Below are 17,681 nucleotides of genomic sequence, written 5' to 3' on the forward strand. Positions count from 1 at the left end.
TCATGTCCCTACTGACCACCCTCCTCCCCTTCACCTGCAGCTGTCCCACTGCCAAGCCATCAGAAGATGCATGTACTGCCTCTGATCTTATGTTGACCAGTGTCACAAAATCTGACAATCTCCTGGTTTCTTGGATCTTTCTTACAGTCCCTGCTCCTTCTGCTGGGCAGCAGCCACTCCAAACTACCTTTCTGCATTCTTCAAACCACACTGGGGTCATTGCAGTCCACAAAACACACTTCCAATAAAATCATCATCCTCCTATTTTGCCATGCTGGGAATTTACAGGCACCACACCGTAAGACATAGAGAAATTGTGAAGACAATATCCCAGCTATTGTCACACCACAGACTGCATAAGGCATGAGTACAGACTTGGCTTTTCAGATGTTGATGATCCAAAAGTTTAATTACCGGAGCAGACAATTTTCATGAGCATTTGAGTATCCCTCACCTTGTTTGCTCTAAGGATGATTAGGTAAGTAGTAGATCTTTAAAATCTGTACATACCTGTAGATGCCTAAAATCTAGACTTTTATCTGCCCCAAGTACCATATCCCGGACATCGTACCTTAGGGGCTGGCTCTAAGGCAAAGCCACTGAACTTTTAACTACGAATCTGCAGTCTTTATCAGTCAATGGGAAAAAAAAAAATAAACCATGCTTGTTCCTCACATCGTTCTCGCATCCTCCTGGCTGGGTCAAACTGAGCCAGTTCTTTCTCGACATAGTACAGCACCTTCATGGAGTCCCTTTCCTTGTCAGTCTGGATCCTGTACCCTTTGCGCACTGCTGATGATAAAAGAAAAGCATTAGAAGAAAACACACTGAAGTCCAAGGAGACTTTCTGTCACTACTGCTTCTGTAGCTGAGCTCACGTCTGCAGGCAGGTAGGCCGCATCTTCCGAAACGGAGTGACTCAGTCCTTGCTTCAGAAGAAATTTGTCTACAACGTGGGATGTGAAGTTGTGAGCAGCTGCATCATTTATAAAGTTTGCAGTAACAGCAAAAATGGTTTGGAAATGCCCAATCTGTACAACCAAATGCATCAAGTGGTGTCATTGCCACAAGTGATTTCACCTCCCACAGAGGACAGCAGAGAGAAAAGTAGCACTCATTTCTCCTTCCTCAGCACTACAGAAAGGATTCGTCATGGTATGGGAGAAGCAGTCACAGATCAGGCTTCCTCTAGCTCCCAGTCTGCAGGGCGAAGCAGGTGGCTGAGCATTTGGGAGCTGTCACTCTGCAGGACCACTCCACCCTCCCATCCCTATGAATTCTGCTCACACAGGTTGAAGAGCGTGTGGTAGAAGGAAACACAGCAAGTCCCACAGAGCACATCACGCTGCTTTGAGATTTATACCAAATCCAATGACGGGGCCAATCAGGTCACTGGGCAACTGTGAAACTGCCTGCTCTGGCATTTTTTACATGCTTTGTTTTACAGAAAAGGTAAGTCTTCCACATACATTAAGTGCCTGACTCCTGGGATTCCTTCATTTGCAAGGGAAGCTTTTTTGGCATTTCCACATTCCTGTGTGTAGAAAAAAAAACCCCTACACACCTGGAGCCACAGCAGCTCTTAACTCTGGCAGGCTGGTTCCCTGCACACTTCACCTGCTAACCCTGTGAACAGTCCGATTACCTCCAGGCAGGTCTATAGTCACCAAGCAGAGAACTCCACCTATGCAGACTTTGACAACAATAAGGCTTTTATAGCAGATTATTTAAGAAAGGTCTCAGCCTAGTGCTATTTTAAGAGCGACAGAAATACAGGTCTAAGTACAAAAGAGGACTACAACCCTCAGATTCAGCCTCATTAGAGAATTGTGTGAGGACAATTCACTTAGCACTACAAAATGGAACTTGTCTGCCTTTGCATGGGGCTAATATGTTCCCTTGTGTGAATACTGCAGTGCTGCATGAATACTCCTCTTGTGGCACGGACAGTGGTTTTAAGCCAACCTGTTCTTTCTGTTTTATCCCACACCCTGATAGCTCAAGCTACTAACATATGGGTTTGGTAGTACATTGCATAGTATGCAGAGTGTGGGCTGAAGAAGGACTTGGCAGAGGTATTCTTAGGCACCTTCTGTCCTAAACTGCTGTGCGTGTGTCTGTGCGCTATTAAATAACCATGCTCTGCTTCAGAAACGGCCGTGCCATCAAAATGGGTAGAATGTTTCCTGTAATAATCCCGCAAGTTGCTTCAGGAGGAAAGTGCTCTGCTGTGGACTTTGACTGTGCACACGTAAGGTAAGTAACTACATCTGGAAATAATACCTTGTGTATCTGTACTTGGGAAAGGTATTAGATGTTAAAACATAGTACGGGTCTGTCAGGGTCCTGCTTTCAGTGTGTCTCCAGATAGCTTAGCTGACAGCAGTCTGGAGTTCCACTGTGTTTTATTATCCCCACAAATACATACGCTTTGACTGCAAACGCACACAGTGATTTACAGAACACCAGGAACCCTGCCTCTGCCTTCCAAAATGGAAGACCACCACGAGTCCTGAAGCGAGGCGGCTGCTGCGAAGCGGGGCTGGACTGACTGGCCTCCGAAGTGGTGACTCCTGCTGCACTGCTCAAGCAACGGCAAGGTGAGCTCTCCACCTCACCTCACCACCATGGCTGACCTCTTGTCTGGTACCTTGCCAGGAAAGAGGCCTCTCACTATTCCTTCTTCCGATGTGTCTACTAGGAGCTCAGCTAAGCTGCGACCTCATTTATACACAGGGCAGCAAACAACCATCAGCTGGAAATGACTCTGACCTACTAATAACCTTTGGGGAACTCAAAACAGGAGCTTCCAAACTCTGTCTCCCCAGAGCCACTACTCATGCTAAGGCTGTGCCAAGTATCTATGTGGGCAACATCTATCGCTCCTGGAACTGATGGAGAATTAGCTAGGCTTCATGCTAGCTTCATGCTCGACTGCCTATTGCAGCTGTGTATCAAAAGGCAAATGAATTTCTTGGTTAATTCTGTAAGCATCTAGAAAGTAACGCTGGATTTAAATCTGCAAACATGACAGTGAACAGCTCATTAAAAGTATTTTCCATTATAGATGAAGCATATTTTGTCTCCACATTTATTTATTAAATAATTCTTGCAATGATACTGAATGTTCAACTTATTAAATCTCTTCATTATTCCTTCATGCGAGAACCAAAGATATCATTGCTTCCTTCTCACACCCTCCTTCATCCATAAGCTGCTATAACCCTTTACTACGGTCTGAATATTTTTAGGCCCATCTTAATTATAAGGGAATAAAGATGCAGAGGTGTTAACCACTTGTCCAGACCCATTCACTGAAGTTAAAGGAAATGGAACATTCTTCCCTGTTGGAATTTTCTTCTCCTGAACAGTTCATAAATTTCTAATGTTTAATTTGTGTTTAACTAGACACTTTTTATTCTTCTGTGGGTGGAACTAAGTCAGCCAAAACTGTAAGCTGTTTCTCTCCCCAGAAAGGACAGCACTACTATTTTTTTTCATACCAGTGCGGTTAGGAAGTAAATGATGTCTCATCCTTATACACTTTCCACATTAAAGGTCTGGAGTCCAGTTCTCAAACCAAAAGCTTCCCTATGCACATAGTTTAAGGAATCTGTGCAAGATTCTCAATCTATGCAAGATACGCAAGATCCAGGTAACCACTGCATCCTAACAATGTATGGGCAAGACTCTTCTAAATAAGAGAGGTGGAAGGTTTTGGGTTTTTTTCCCTGTTCAGCCCTAAGTTTAGGATGGAGTTCCTAGGCTTCGCTGGAGCTCTGTTACATGGCTTTTATGTAACCCTAGACATATTTTCTAAATATCCTCATCCCTGAGTTTGCTCACTAGATCACCTCACAGGGTCATTTATAAGCACAGAAACTATCTAGGGCAAAAGCTGTCCTTTTTAGCCTGGCAGCCAGGATTACAGAATTCTCTGTCTCTGTCTCCCAGCCCTTCTAATCCCATTTTTTTAAATAAACTTGACAGGAAGGTTGAAGTCTCAAAGTTTCAGATCAGACCTACGCTGGCTTCGTGGAGGACACAGAGGCCGTAATTAGTGCTCTTTCTGAGAAAAGGCTTCCATTATAAACTCAACCATTACCTGTTTTGTTTAGCTTGCTGTCTGGCCAACCAGCAAACAAGGAGCTTTGGAACAACCACGTAATGTTTTCTCTTCCACAATCTGTAATTAGGGGATATTCTGGCATTGTCAAGGACCTTAAGAGAAAAGTAACAGGGGGCAGGGTATTACCCTTCCTTAGTTCCACAGTTCAAGGAAGACTTTGAACAACAGGTGCATGATCCAGACTAAGCATTTGTCCTTATTATTGCAAAAAATATTTAAATATTTAAATATTAAGCCTAAGAACCTCTGTTGTCTTGCCACAAGTTAAAACTCTGTAATAATGGTTTTATCCGCAATAATGGTTTTATCTGCAACATGTACTATTTCCTGTCAAGTCCCGAGCTGAGAGATTAAATTCAGCTAGCTAATTTGGATTATGTAATAAATGCATCTTTCTGTGTAATGAACACGGGATGTTAAGAGCTGTTCAATTTGGTTACTAAACACATCCGCAGTTTTTCATTCTGCATTTGTGCTCTGCTAGTAACATATAGCAGAGACGAGATCGGGGCTGTGATCTGACTTTAAAAAGTCCCTGGAGCTGCCACGGGCAACACCATGCTCTACATGCAGTGACATTTTTCACAGGAGAAAAAAATTAAGCACTGGGGTGTCATTTTTCATTTTCTGACAAAGGTTTTTGAATTGGGTATGTTCTACTTTGAGTCAAGTGACTGATTCATTTCCTATTTCAAAATGCTCCATTCCAAAGCTCTGTTTTGATTTCAATGAGGGAAAAAAAAGTATGATTGTGGAAGGAAAAGACTTTCTGTAGTTCCAGAAAGGTTAATATACTCACTGGGGCAGTGGAAGGATGTGTTGTAGGGTTGTTCCAAAAGCTCAGTTATTTGATTACGCTACCAGACTTGTCTTTTCAGAAGTGCCTTATCAACACGTAGCCATAAGCCAATTTAACAATTGATAATCGGTGTGGTGCTTTGAAATCAGACACGTCGTTGGATCAGTGGCAAACATCCTGTGTCAGAATGGTGACTCTACATGGCGACAGTCACTTCTGCTGCAGTGTGCTTGAATTCAGACAGCCACTCTGATTCCTGGAATGCTAGCATGTGGCTAAATAGCTACCCTCTTTTTCCTTGATGGCAACTTCCTTTGCAGCGGGAGAAGTGACCCTCACCAAGATAGAGTCATCACACTGATACTCTATGTCTGACATTGATCTACAACTCCTTTCTAGTTAGAAGCCTTTTATCACTCACGTTTCACAAATGCAAAGGCTGAACAAAAAAAGTGACCTACTGACTTCTGTAAGGGAGGGGAGGGGATCCAGTCCCAAACACTCTTGGGCAGAAACGCCGAGGGAGCATGTCCCTGTGCCCAAAATGCCACAGGGCCGGTAAAACACGTGGCAGCAAAAACTGCTGCCAGAGGGCAAGCAGTGCCCTACGGAGGGCAGGAAGAACAATTTACTGAGAGCAGCTTGCAAGGCATCAGCTCTAAGGGGAAAACGGCTACTGCCTCTGCTCCCCTGAAATCATCTTGACCCTTTTGTCCTCTGCAAGTCAATGTCTGCAGCAGCATGAACTTGGCCTCCCATTCCCTGCAGACCTAATTAGGCACCCACAAACTGACAATGTGCTGATGGCCCTAGAAAAGTTGGACCATGTGGCCCTAAGGGATGCAAATGTTATTGTCAGAGCCAAGATTAAAATGCAGTTTCTCTCTGCTTCTTCTGTTCATATCACTCCAACAGTGACAACCACTCCTCCCTTTCCGAGTCCTCTGCCCAACGGAAGGTTGTGCCTGGCACCACAAATTACCATTTTGGCTTCCTGCGCTGGAGTCACTTGGGGCCAAGGGAGGGGGGTGCGACTTATCCATCAGCACAGCAGGAGATGGGACACCAGCTACGGGAACGCTGGGGATGTAGTATGCACCTGGCATGGAAGAGACTGGAGGAGGGTACCCAGCTTTTGCTGCTTTGCCTGCTACATACACTGAAAAAAGAAAAAGAACTGCAGTCAGCATCACACCAGACCCCCACAGACCCCCACGGCACATGGCCGAAACCTCCAAATCACCAACAGTGGTGACAACCCAGCGGGAGACAACTGGACAAATGAAATTACAAGGACCAATCTGAATTTCTCTAAGCCTCAAAGGGCCCTGAGGGGAGTTTTAAAAATGCACACGACAGGTCAGATGAACACTGCAAGGTGCCCGGCAATTGAAAGATATTCAGGGTGTTACAGCCAGCATTACCGCTGCCATGAGTTAGTGGCAGTTCAGCTTTAAAAACAACTGATTCAAGCAGCCGGGATGAGGCTCACGAAACTTGACAGATCTGCCTGAGCCTGACCAGGAACCTTGCTGGGTTGTAAGGATTTTGCACTGTTGTAGAGGGCAGCTGCTTTGCATTGCCGGGAAGAAACCTCCCAGGATGCTCTTAGCTCTGACCTGTAACATTCACTGACACAACAACAAGAACTTTGGAAGGGGAGAGTGACACTTCGGAGAAGCAGGCACAGCTGCCAAGGCAGGGAGGGCTCAGGGAATTACATTTGTAATTAACTTTGAGCGCTCAACCATTGAGCAATAGGTCAGATGCTTCACTCCCTAAGAACCAGTTCTTTCGTCAAGCAAACTGCTTAGGGCAAAGGAAGCAGATTCTCCTCCTGTTCTGCCAGGGAGCAGAAGTAGCACAGCAGCAGATTTGTGCCAGGCTTGGACAGGGTCACTCACGCGCCCGGGGACAGCAGCAGGACTCAGGACAGCAGGGGCAGCGGACGTAACAGCAGCAGCTGTGTGGGCAGCACTGGCACCAGCAGATCCCCACCAGGAGGAAGAACAGGAATGCCCCCAGGATCACCAGGCCCACAAAGACCCACTCTGGAAAACAAGGGGAGAACGGGAGATACTTACAGGACTGCACATTGCTGTGGAAGGGAGCATCAGCAACATCCTCCCAGGGGAGAGCATAGGGGCAAAACAGACAGGTGAATAACAGAAGTGGACTCCTTGCGGGTCTAGGACTACATCCCACTCTGTATCAATGCAGAAATGGCACATGACAATGAGAAATGGAGCTTCTTGTGACATCTCTGGCTGACTGAAATGCGAGCAGCACAGAGGCAGGAGCTCTGGCTCCCCAGCACAGAAACCCTCACCCCACAACAGACCTGTATGAAAGCCACCGGACATGCCCCATTAGCATTTGGATCTCATCAGACTCATTCTTCCTGGCCATGTTCATGCCCTGCTTATGTGTTTGTTCCCTACCCACATTCTAGTTTTAATGGGACAAACGATGGTGAAAAGCACGCTATAAATAGCCCAGTAAATGAGCCAGGCCTGCCCCTTCACAACTAGGCCCACGCATGCAATTATTCTTTTGAATGTGCTGAACGAACATCCTATTAAGGCGCTGCAGCCAGCCAGGAAACCTAATAACCACTTTTTTTCTTCCCCCCCCTGCTGAAGCCTTGGATGATGTCTGCCAGGCCCCAAAAAGGAGCGGCTGAAAAACACCCTGCAAGTGAAAGCACAGAAGAGCTGGTCCAGAATGGGAAGGGGAGTGAGAAACGGTTTCTCAAACTTTGCTGCTGGGAAATCTGCAGCACCAGCAGCCACAGCGGGAGCAGGTGCCCAGCCCATGCTGGGGCAGCTCCCAGCTCTGCAGGGGATTGCAAACACAGGGCATTCCCTGGATGAAGGGAATGACCAGTGAACACATCCACGCCAAGAAACTGCAAGACTCTGAATGTATAGGATACATATAGAATGTGTAAGGGGAGACCTTATAGCAGCCTTCCAGTACCTAAAAGGTATACTTGCCTACAAGAAAGCTGGAGAGGCACTTAAGGGCATGTAGTGAGTGACAGGACAAGGGGGAATGATTTTAAACTGAAAGAAGGCAGATTTAGGTCAGATATAAGGAAGAAATTCTTTACTGAGGGTGGCGAGACACTGGCACAGGTTGCCCAGAGCAGCTGTGGCTGCCCCATCCCTGGCAGTGCTCAGGGCCAGGCTGGACGGGGCTTGGAGCAACCCGGTCTAGTGGAAGGCGTCCCTGGCCCTGGCAGGGTGTGGAACGAGATGATCTTCATGGTCCCTTCCAACCCAAACCATTCTATATGATGATTCTATGACACAGGAGGCCTGGAGCTGGTTTTACACCAGAGATATGCACCAACCTATCTACAAGTCAGAATGCTGGTGGGGAAAGACAACTCCAGATCTTCCCAGGTGGTTATTCAATCACCTTGGAAAGATGGTAAGCAAGCAAAGAAAGAAGTGGCGGCGGCTGCTCAGCACTGGGGTAGGGCAGCAGACCACTGCCTCTGAACAGAAGTCCAGTGTTCATTAAGGGGTCTCCTGGTATGTTATTATTTAAGATGAAGATGTAGTGATCCAAGGATTGCAATGCGAGTACAGAATCACACTGGAAAAGTGGTGCAACTCTCACACTAAGCTGGAAAGTCAAGGAAAAATGTTCCACTTGGAACAATCAAAACAAGTTTTTTCTGTTTTCTTTATACAATGCAAAAATAAGAAGCGTCATTTTTGATTCATCCACAGCACTGTTTGAACAGCAGTAAAACTCACTGCTTTGCTGGAGTCTTCCTTAACTCTTTTACAAATAATTCCCTTTCTTTCATGCCATTTTTAATCTAGAACTTAAAATCTCCTTTAAAAATCATCACTGAAACATCTGGCATTTACAAATCAAAACACTTCACTTCAGAAGTGTCAAGTGAAATATTTTACATTTTTTGAATATTTTATTTCTTTTTTGGCTGAAACATGAACTTCATTTAAATTTGCAGCTCATTTCGGTTCTTGTGGATTAATTTGGGGTTTTTTGGTGAAGTTACTATATGCTGAGAAAAATTCAGCTAATGGCCAAGGAAAAACTAGGGGGAAGCATTCACAAATGGAAAAGTAAGAGCTGAGAGGAGATTACTGATACAGTTCCTCAAGTGCTGGTTCTAGGAGCTATCTTATTTAGTATTTTCATGAACAACCTTGAGAACAGAAAATAAGAATGTGTTAATGTATCTTGAGGGTAAGAGGTAGGAGGTGGCGTCACTAAAGATGAAGACTGGGGTGTGTTATAGAAAGGGCCAGCTGTCCTTGGGCCTAGAGTAAGAAACATGAAATGCAGCAATATACTGAATTTCAAGGTATGCAGCAATGCTTTCAGGGTCACATGTTCAAAGATTAAGAACAATTTCTGTTTTGAACAGAACTTCATTAGTTGACAACAACTGAAAAACAGGATAAATGATCCAGTATGCTATTATGCTATTCCATCATTGGGCAACTGTAACCACCTATGCAATACAGCCACAAAAATGGCAAATGTAATCCTATACCAAATAAAGATGACATTTCCAGTAACGTTAAGGCAATATTAATGCTATCACACAAGGCCTCCATGTAACTTCATCTGAAGTTACTGATGGTATGCAGCTCTGGCCATGTTTGTAGAAGAAAAGATGGATTCAGATTGGAGCTCATGCAAAACGTGGATATGAGGGGATGAAGGGACTCGATAGGTCTGCCTTGCTGCAGGAGCGCTGAAGCTTGCTGCGTTAGTCTATTAAAAAGAAGGCTGAGAGCAGACCTAGCTGCTGCCTATAAATATGCTAGGAGGATGAATGCTAGCAGAAAAAGCAGGTATTATAGTTAAAAGGTCTTACATAAATGGGCGTAAACAGGCCACAAGTAACGTAGATGGAAGCTAGAAGCTGCATATCAAAGAAAGTGATCCAATGGGAGAAAGAATACTCTTAAACTTGCTAAGCTTACAGAAAGGATGAAATCACATAGCGCTCAGGATAGCAAGCAGGAGAGCGAGCCAGATTACCCTTTCCAGTCCCATACTGCCTAATCTGTGCCAATCCAAGCAGGGCAACAGCTCAGTGACTTTTTCTTTTGCCGTGTTCTCATCTCGTTCTCTATGACCATCACTGATAGACGGAAGGTGGTGAAATAGTATCAAATGACAGAAGCGGCCAGCCACAGCTACGCAATGAAGCTCAGGTGTCAGATCTCCAGAGCTGTTAGTGAACAGTTCACAACCACTCCATAGGATAAAAGCCTGGTAAAGGGGAAAAAGGCAAACAGCAAGTCCACTCTAAGTGTATCTGTAGTCTTTGAACAAGTTTGAGGAGTACGAAAGGTCAGGTTAATATGTACATTGCACATTGCAAGGTAGTCACTCAGCACCAGGCGTGGATGTTTGAAATCAGTGTCCCACTCACAGGGACCAATGAATCAGGAAGGATTTTACTTCACAGAAAGCTAGACCATTTGCTTCTCTGATGAGGTTAAGAAAATGGCAAAAGAGTCTGCTGGCTCCTCCTTCACGCACAAAATGGGATACAACTAGTTGCACATACAACTGTGTAACCCTGAGATTCAAATGACTACCAGGCTGAAATGCTGCATGTCCTCACTGTCTGGAAACTACTGTTTCGTGCTTGCAGCAGCAGCTGCTTTTGTTTACTCAGGTAACAGGCAATGCCAACAGCTGAAAAGTGATTTGCCACTGCCTTTTACACTTCCTTGTTGTTTATACCCATGCAGGGAGAGTACCAGAAAGCTACCTGGCCAACACAGAGAATTTAATACCCATTCAATAAAACTGTAAATAGTGGCAGGGGGAAAAAAGCGTTAGGCAGCAGAGAATAAATTTTTGTCTGTGCTGAAAAACCAATCACTCTCCTGCCACGCTGAACTTCCAGGGAGCTTTGGCTTATACTGGAGGTGGAGGAGCGTCTGCCTTCTCCATTTGCATCTCTGGGACAGACTTGAAAATAGCTTCACACATTTATGTGCAGTTACATTTTTGCACAAACATGTGAAACGCTCCTTGGGCACCGCCAGGGGATGCTCAGATGACTCAAGGGCTAAACGTTCTCACACCTCCTCCCTTTCAAGGACAATCTGTTGCAGGGTCTCCGTTTCCTCTGCAAGGAGTGCCAGTACTGGTAGCTCTCATTACTTTGGCTAGCAAGGGATTTGTCATGGGCACAGAGCTTTCGTGTCTGGTCCAACCACCTGGTGTTACCTAGATAATGCCCTGACCATGCAGCACAAGAGGGACTGTGCCACTGATGGGTTGCTAAGCAGTGCTCTATTTCTAGCACCTCCTGTGCTACCATCTGTGGTGATGGCTATAACGGTACCCGTGGGACAGGGTCTGGGGAGTGGTACTGCATGAGTAGCTGACGTACAAAAGCATAGGGTCACATGAGGCTGCCAAGGTCTTGCATGCTGGAGCAGCGTTACCTTTGTGCTAGCAGGGAGAGAGCAGAGATCTTGATATAAAACCACCCCTCAACAGCGCTGGCATTTTTGCTGTCACACTGATCCTAGCATGACATCTGCCATCCCTGTATGTTGGCTCTCAGCATGGCCATTCCTCCCCCAAGTCCCAGCATCAGCTCTCTCAGATCTCAACCCAACACACTCTCCCACTAAGCGATAGGCTCTTCTCTTTTTATTATGAGATAAAACACACATATAGAGTGAAATGTAACCACATAAAGATGCTTCAGAAAAATAAACAGACAAGATGACAGAGGACTGGATGACTGAAGGGTGAAATGACTGAATACCTGGCATAATCTCCACAGCAAAACTGGGCAAGAGATCAGCAAGCAGCCCTGTCCTGCCTAGAAAAGACAGAAGGAGGAGAACAAGGAGAGAGGTTACTGCAGGAAAAACACACTCCCCAGCCCCTGCCTTAGCCTCCAGTCCCCTTCCTCATCAGCCCACTTGCACTCTGTTAAGTGAACTCCTATCAACCATAGGTGTCATCTTGCTCGATGCCTGGTGTCTGCCTCTGCACTTCTGCCATTTCTGTGTCCTTGCATTTTATCTTTATCAGCAGAACTGGGGGGGAAAGAATCTGGAACAGAGCTTCTCCAATCTAGGCACAAAATGACAAGAAGAGGGAGGTCCCTTTAGTGTGGTTACACAGCAACACCTTTCTGGAGTTATGCTCTACACATGCAAAAAGCTCCTGGAAATGCACAACATCCCTCAAAGAGAAGGACTTTGTTTACTTTCAAGAATGTACTGATGTAGTTTGGATGGATGTGAAACATCTTTAACCCAAGGCCCTTGACAAGTCAGCCACATGCATCCAACTCCTGTGGGTGGTGCTCTCTGTGTGAGGCTCTGCAACCGCAGAGACAGCTCTGGGAAAGGAGTCTTGAAGCATGCCTGTGAGTATGTGCTATTTATTTCAAGATGCACAAGCAACTTGGTGAGATTGTGTGATATAAGGCCAACTCTCAAGCAAAGCAAACCAACCAGGGAAGGATTTCTTGTAGAAATTTGTGGAGTCACTTTGCAAAAAGAAAAGAAAAAAAAATAAAGCAAGTCAACTTCTAATTTGTAACTGAATACAACAAATCCAAGCCCAAAGGCAGCTTGGTGCCTATTTGTTTTGGCACTGAATGTCTGGCATATTTCAGTGATATCCTGCACAGTGTTCAGCTATAACTCACACAACCTGTGCACTGGCAGAACACCCCTATGTGCAGCTACGCTGCGTACTCTTTTATATAGCACCAGGATCATGCTAGGTTTTTTAAAGACATGCATAGGGTAGGAAAGCTGCACGCTGAAGACATACATTGTGGATATAACATAACAGAAGCAGCTAGGGGTAAGCCAGTGCAAAAGTGGTAGAAAGCTACCTTTGACCTCCCCACATGCCCTTCAGATCCTGCACTAAGTAGCACTCAGACACAATGATGAACTGGATCCCAAGTTCCTTGCCTCTAGTCTTTCCTTGAAGCGTATTTTAATCAAATTCCCACTGTCCGTTTTTTCTCAGTGCTTCAGCAGAGGTTCTGTAGAGATCAAAAATCCACAAGGATGCCTGCTGGGGCCATAACAAACACACTCTGAATGCACGCAGTGCTTTGCAACCAGTTGCAACTCATCAAAGCTGTCTAGTACTCACAGTAACGCCATCATGACAAGGTGCTCCTGAAGCCTTAGCAAAAGGTACAACGGTGGTCCTTCAGATAACTTTTCCTCATTTACCACTTTGAAATTCAACTCTTTGCCATCAGTCTACTGCAACATTTTCATCCACATACACAATTTCATTACATTCTTTGCACTTTGCATTCCTTTTTCTGGAAGGATCAAGTGTCCAAACTGCTCACAACTACCTTGTTATGGGAAAGTGCTCATGTATGCTTTCTGCTCACAAGATACAGGCACATATATAACTTATGCGTGGCTTAGGTCTTGGGTGCCACAAGTAGGCTCCAAACACATGCACCAAATGTATGCCTTCGTCATAGTACGCTAGATTTACATTGTGCCACGTGCATATTAAACATATGCCATATTTTCACAGCACACGCAAAAAATATGAATTCTTTCACAGGCCTCTGTGTGTGTGTATATGTGAGCAATGTACATGTGAACCACACACACACTGAACATATGAGCAGACACAGGCATGTAGCTTGCCTCCCACATGTTATTAACTCTGCACAAGCCCACATGCAGCCCTAGTCTGAGAGCAGACGCCAACAGACAAATAGCTCCAGGTATATGCTGATTTAGGGCTGAGATCTGTAACACCTATCAAGACCAGCAGCTCCATTTCACATCTAAATAGGTGCCTGCGTTATTTTGAACCTACCCAAAGAGCCTCAGTCCCTGCTAGTGCCGGTTCTTAAGGTGCCTCCTGATCCCCAGGAGGACGCACATGTTCAAGCAGGAAGAAGCACCTAAATATGTCATTTATGTCAAAACACCATTTGACAAAAATGTCAAAAATAACAGTGCTTGAGACCTTGGTTAACTCATTACAAAGACAACCGAAGTAGTTCCTCTGTGCTACCTATGAGCAGCAACTATTTCCCTGCTTGTGCAACCTCACTTGGCTCTGCTGAGTATCTGCTTGGGGAATTTGGTCGCCCTAGGGCTTGCACAACCCTGGAGGCCCCAGAGCCACCTGCGGGGGATGCACAAAGCCCAAAAGGGCCCAAGGCAGCAGCAAACCCCGCCACAGCTCAGCTTGAACTCTGCTGCCTTGACTAGCCCAGCTGACAGCTAGTAAGCACAAAGCCTGCCTCTGCACTGCCATGCCCCCAGCACCTTTCATCGCACCCCAGCTCTGGCCCCTCCCCATCCTGGGCCAAATTAATTCACTGATAATGCTTCCCCGCACCGAGTGCTTCCCTCTTAGTGAGTGCAACCAACAGGCCGGGGCTGCTGCCATGGCTGCCCTGCGGTTGCCACGGCAACGGGAGGCTCCCACCACTGCCCCTCATTGAAGGCGACTTTCCTCCTGCCGCTGCTGCCAGCAACAAGTGGTGCAAAAGCGCTGCCTGCCCTGTGCACCCCTGGCCCGGGCACAGGCGCACCCCAAAGCCCGGCGGTAGCTGGCAGGGGGGAGCCCAGGGTGGCACGGCAGTGGGTGGCACAGTGCCCGAAGGTGCGGCAGGGAGGGCAGCGTTTCAGCGAGCAAGGTCTCCTTTTGGACCCGTGGCTGAAACGCCAGCCAGGAGGCTGCCACAGCATCCGTGGCCGGTGCCCTCCCAGCTCTCTACACCCAGGCTGCCTCTTCCATGGGCATTAAGCTCACCTCACTTCTCTTGCTTTTTTTTTTCCAGGACACTTTTAAGGTGGAGGGCTGGGGTACATTGGCAGGGAGAAAACAATTTAGTAAAACATCCTGCTGAGAGACCTTCTGGCCACGTCACATCTGCACGGCAACTCTGCCCACCTGAGAAAGAGAACTACAGCAGCCCAGGACGTGGCTGGGCACGGCTGCCAAGTCACTGTGCCCCCCCACCCACAAGGGCTACGTGTCCTCTGTGCCAGCTTACCGCCGATCCCCAGCAGACACCCCCAGGGGAAAGAGGGCATAGACGATGGCCCCCTTTTCCAGGGTTGTCCCAGGCAAGCTCTGTTGGAGCTAGGAGCTTGTCCTCATTCCAGTATGGATCTGGGACACGCTCCCATCTCTATTCGCACCGTGCTGTTGCAGGGCTTTACCCACCCACAGCAGCCTCTCAGCAGCCCCCCCGCACACCCTAGGCCCCAGCCAGCCCTGAAGCGCGAGGGAGCCCGCAAGCCCCCAGCCTGCACTGGTGGAGCGCAGCAGTAGAGAGCAGGAGGAGCAATGGGAGATGAAAAGCTGAGGGGGTTGGAGAGCAGCTCCACGAGTTTCAGAGATACAGAAGAGGTGAGCGAGGACAGGATTTAACACCCAGGAGGCAGGCGGGTGGCAGAGTGAGAGAGTAAATAGCAGCAGATCAGGGAGGACCTGAAGTCAAGCAGACAATTAGCAGAGAGTCTGCAGAGGAGAGACACAAAAATAATTAGGGTAAGTGGTGCAGCTGAAAGGAAATGATGACATGAATAAAGTAGGCGCAGGTGCAGTCAGGGACATGGCAACTGGGTAAGTACAGAAACATGGTAAAATACTGGCAATCGCATAAATGTGATAAATATTGGGTAAATATGGGAATAACTGCTGAATTAGTTTCCCTGTTGAGGGCTGCCTCCAGAGTCATACTCCACAGCCATACAATGGGACCATGGGAGGCAGCAGCTACAGAGGGAACTATTACTTCCTCATGGGCAAAAAAATTTGCAGAGCCGTCATGCCAAGAGGCCCCTGGCAAGTGACACTGCCCCGAGGGGAGGCTAGAAAGCACAGGCAAGGAAGCGTGGCCCTTGTAAATTAGATACTTTTCCAAGGAAGCTGCTGTGAGATTTACTGGGAGACCATGAGTCTGCAGTGAGTTCCTCTGTGCTCCCTCTGCTTGGAGCAAACTTTATCCTTTCTTCCCATCCTTCCCTTCAATTGGAGGGAGAAACAGCAGCAGCCCTTCTTGGAGATCAAAGTTTTAGCAGGCAACAAAGACCTCCAAGGAGGCTGTTGCCATGGCTACTTTAGTAAGGGAGGTCTTATAATCACGCCAGTTTCCTTTGTAAGCAGCATGTGGCTGTCGCTGGCAAATAAGGAGGAAAAGAGGGGTAAAAACACCTTGGCAACAAGTAGCACTTCTAAATGGCGTGAAATAGGTAACCAGGAGTAGACTGGGGTAGGGTGAGGGGGACTGGACCCAGATTACAAAGGTGGCACAGGGCAGCAGCACCTAGCAAGGACAGGATGAGCATGTCAGCAGTGGGAGGATACGAGCAGCCTTCCTGGAGCAGCCTTCCTGGCATCAGCACCTTTCCTGGATTTTCAAAGGGAGGGCTCCTGTGCCAATCACTTCTTCACCTGCTGGCCCTACCCACCTTTGGCCACCAAGATGCAGCTCAAGGTCAGAGAGCCCTCGAAGTGAAGTTGCTTACAGACACCTCCCCAGCTGAGATCTGGCCCTCTCATCTCCAACACATGGCCAACAGCACTGACACCTCTGCCAACCACTGTGACCAAGTACTGGCTCAGATGCTACTGGCAGCTTGTCAGTGAAACAGAGCAAAATCCTAAAACCATCGTCTTGTAAGGGAAAATTCTGCCAAGAACTTCTCTGTCTCCGAAACCACATCAACTTGTATAATACAGTCTCTCCTGGCACACAAGAGACTCAAAACCTGGCTATGCTATATTTATACCAGCTATTGAGTCACTTTGCTGAGTAAGAACTGTCTTATTAGCATTGCACACCATACACATGTCCCAGTAGAGATTCTTACCCTCCCTGAAAGCCAACACATGCCTCTATTAGTACATTCATTACGGTGCAATATGCATCTACATTCTTTGCTACCTGTCGGCATTAGACTTGGTAGATTTTGGGTTTAGGCTGTATCAGTATTGGCTGGTAATACAAACTACTACCAAAGATGTCAGTTTAACAATGTTAAATGCTAGCTGACTTTGGAAATTAACAAAAACTTCAAGCGCTAATTGTTGTTGTTTAAAGCGTAACAACAGTAGGAGCCAGAGCTTCTAAAATATTAATTATAAAATAATATTTCACTAATATATAATTTATGTAGCATTAGCTGCTGAACTGGATGGGAAAAAAAACAGGCAATAGATGTCTTAGCAAAGCACGTGGATCACTAACCAAAGTATCAATCCAACAACTGAGATTAGTGGATCACTTTCCTGCCTCTTCCAGGAACTTGACATGTTCTTAGGAATGCAGCCACCACTTCATGAAGCATGTCCAAGCTATGTAAAATCTTGTAATGTAAACATTGCCAACCTTGCACAGACCTACACATTTCAGGGTAGCCAGCTGTGCCCAGCTATACCAGCTTGGGAAAGGAGCAGTATAGCTGCTTTCACAGGACCCTGCAACTGATTAGTAAATTCTGGCTCTCGAAAAGGCATACTGGGTTATACACAATCCCATGCAATTAAGCTAGACTGCTTCCTGATGTCAGCTGGGTCATGTGATGCTAAGATGGGCTATCCGCAGCCACTGCCTGTACTTCTAATTCAAAGGTTACTCCAGGCACCCTGCATCCACAGCACCGGTACAACTGCAGTTCCCTTCAACAAAGGCTGCAATGAATGACTTTACTGAAGCCGACCGACATTCTCGTATAAAAAGCAGTGCACAGGGACTATGAATAACAG

At 46.6% G+C, this 17,681-nt stretch overlaps 1 protein-coding gene across 4 annotated transcripts in view; it reads right to left on the reverse strand.

The window, feature by feature from the left end:
• Window positions 1–17,681, reverse strand: part of ILDR2 (immunoglobulin like domain containing receptor 2) — a 36,486-nt gene that overhangs the window by 4,493 nt on the left and 14,312 nt on the right. The window contains exons 4-7 of one of the 4 annotated variants that reach the window (XM_056328234.1): window positions 11,716–11,772; window positions 6,833–6,979; window positions 5,911–6,087; window positions 676–792 (exon numbers count right to left, since the gene is read on the reverse strand). In XM_056328234.1, coding sequence (XP_056184209.1) covers window positions 676–792; window positions 5,911–6,087; window positions 6,833–6,979; window positions 11,716–11,772 — 498 coding nt within the window. The remainder of the gene's footprint in view (window positions 1–675; window positions 793–5,910; window positions 6,088–6,832; window positions 6,980–11,715; window positions 11,773–17,681) is intronic. The other 3 variants (XM_056328233.1, XM_056328231.1, XM_056328235.1) reach the window with 3 other exon arrangements.

This window comes from Falco biarmicus, chromosome 2 (assembly GCF_023638135.1).
Source record: "Falco biarmicus isolate bFalBia1 chromosome 2, bFalBia1.pri, whole genome shotgun sequence".
NCBI classification, from domain to species: domain Eukaryota; kingdom Metazoa; phylum Chordata; class Aves; order Falconiformes; family Falconidae; genus Falco; species Falco biarmicus.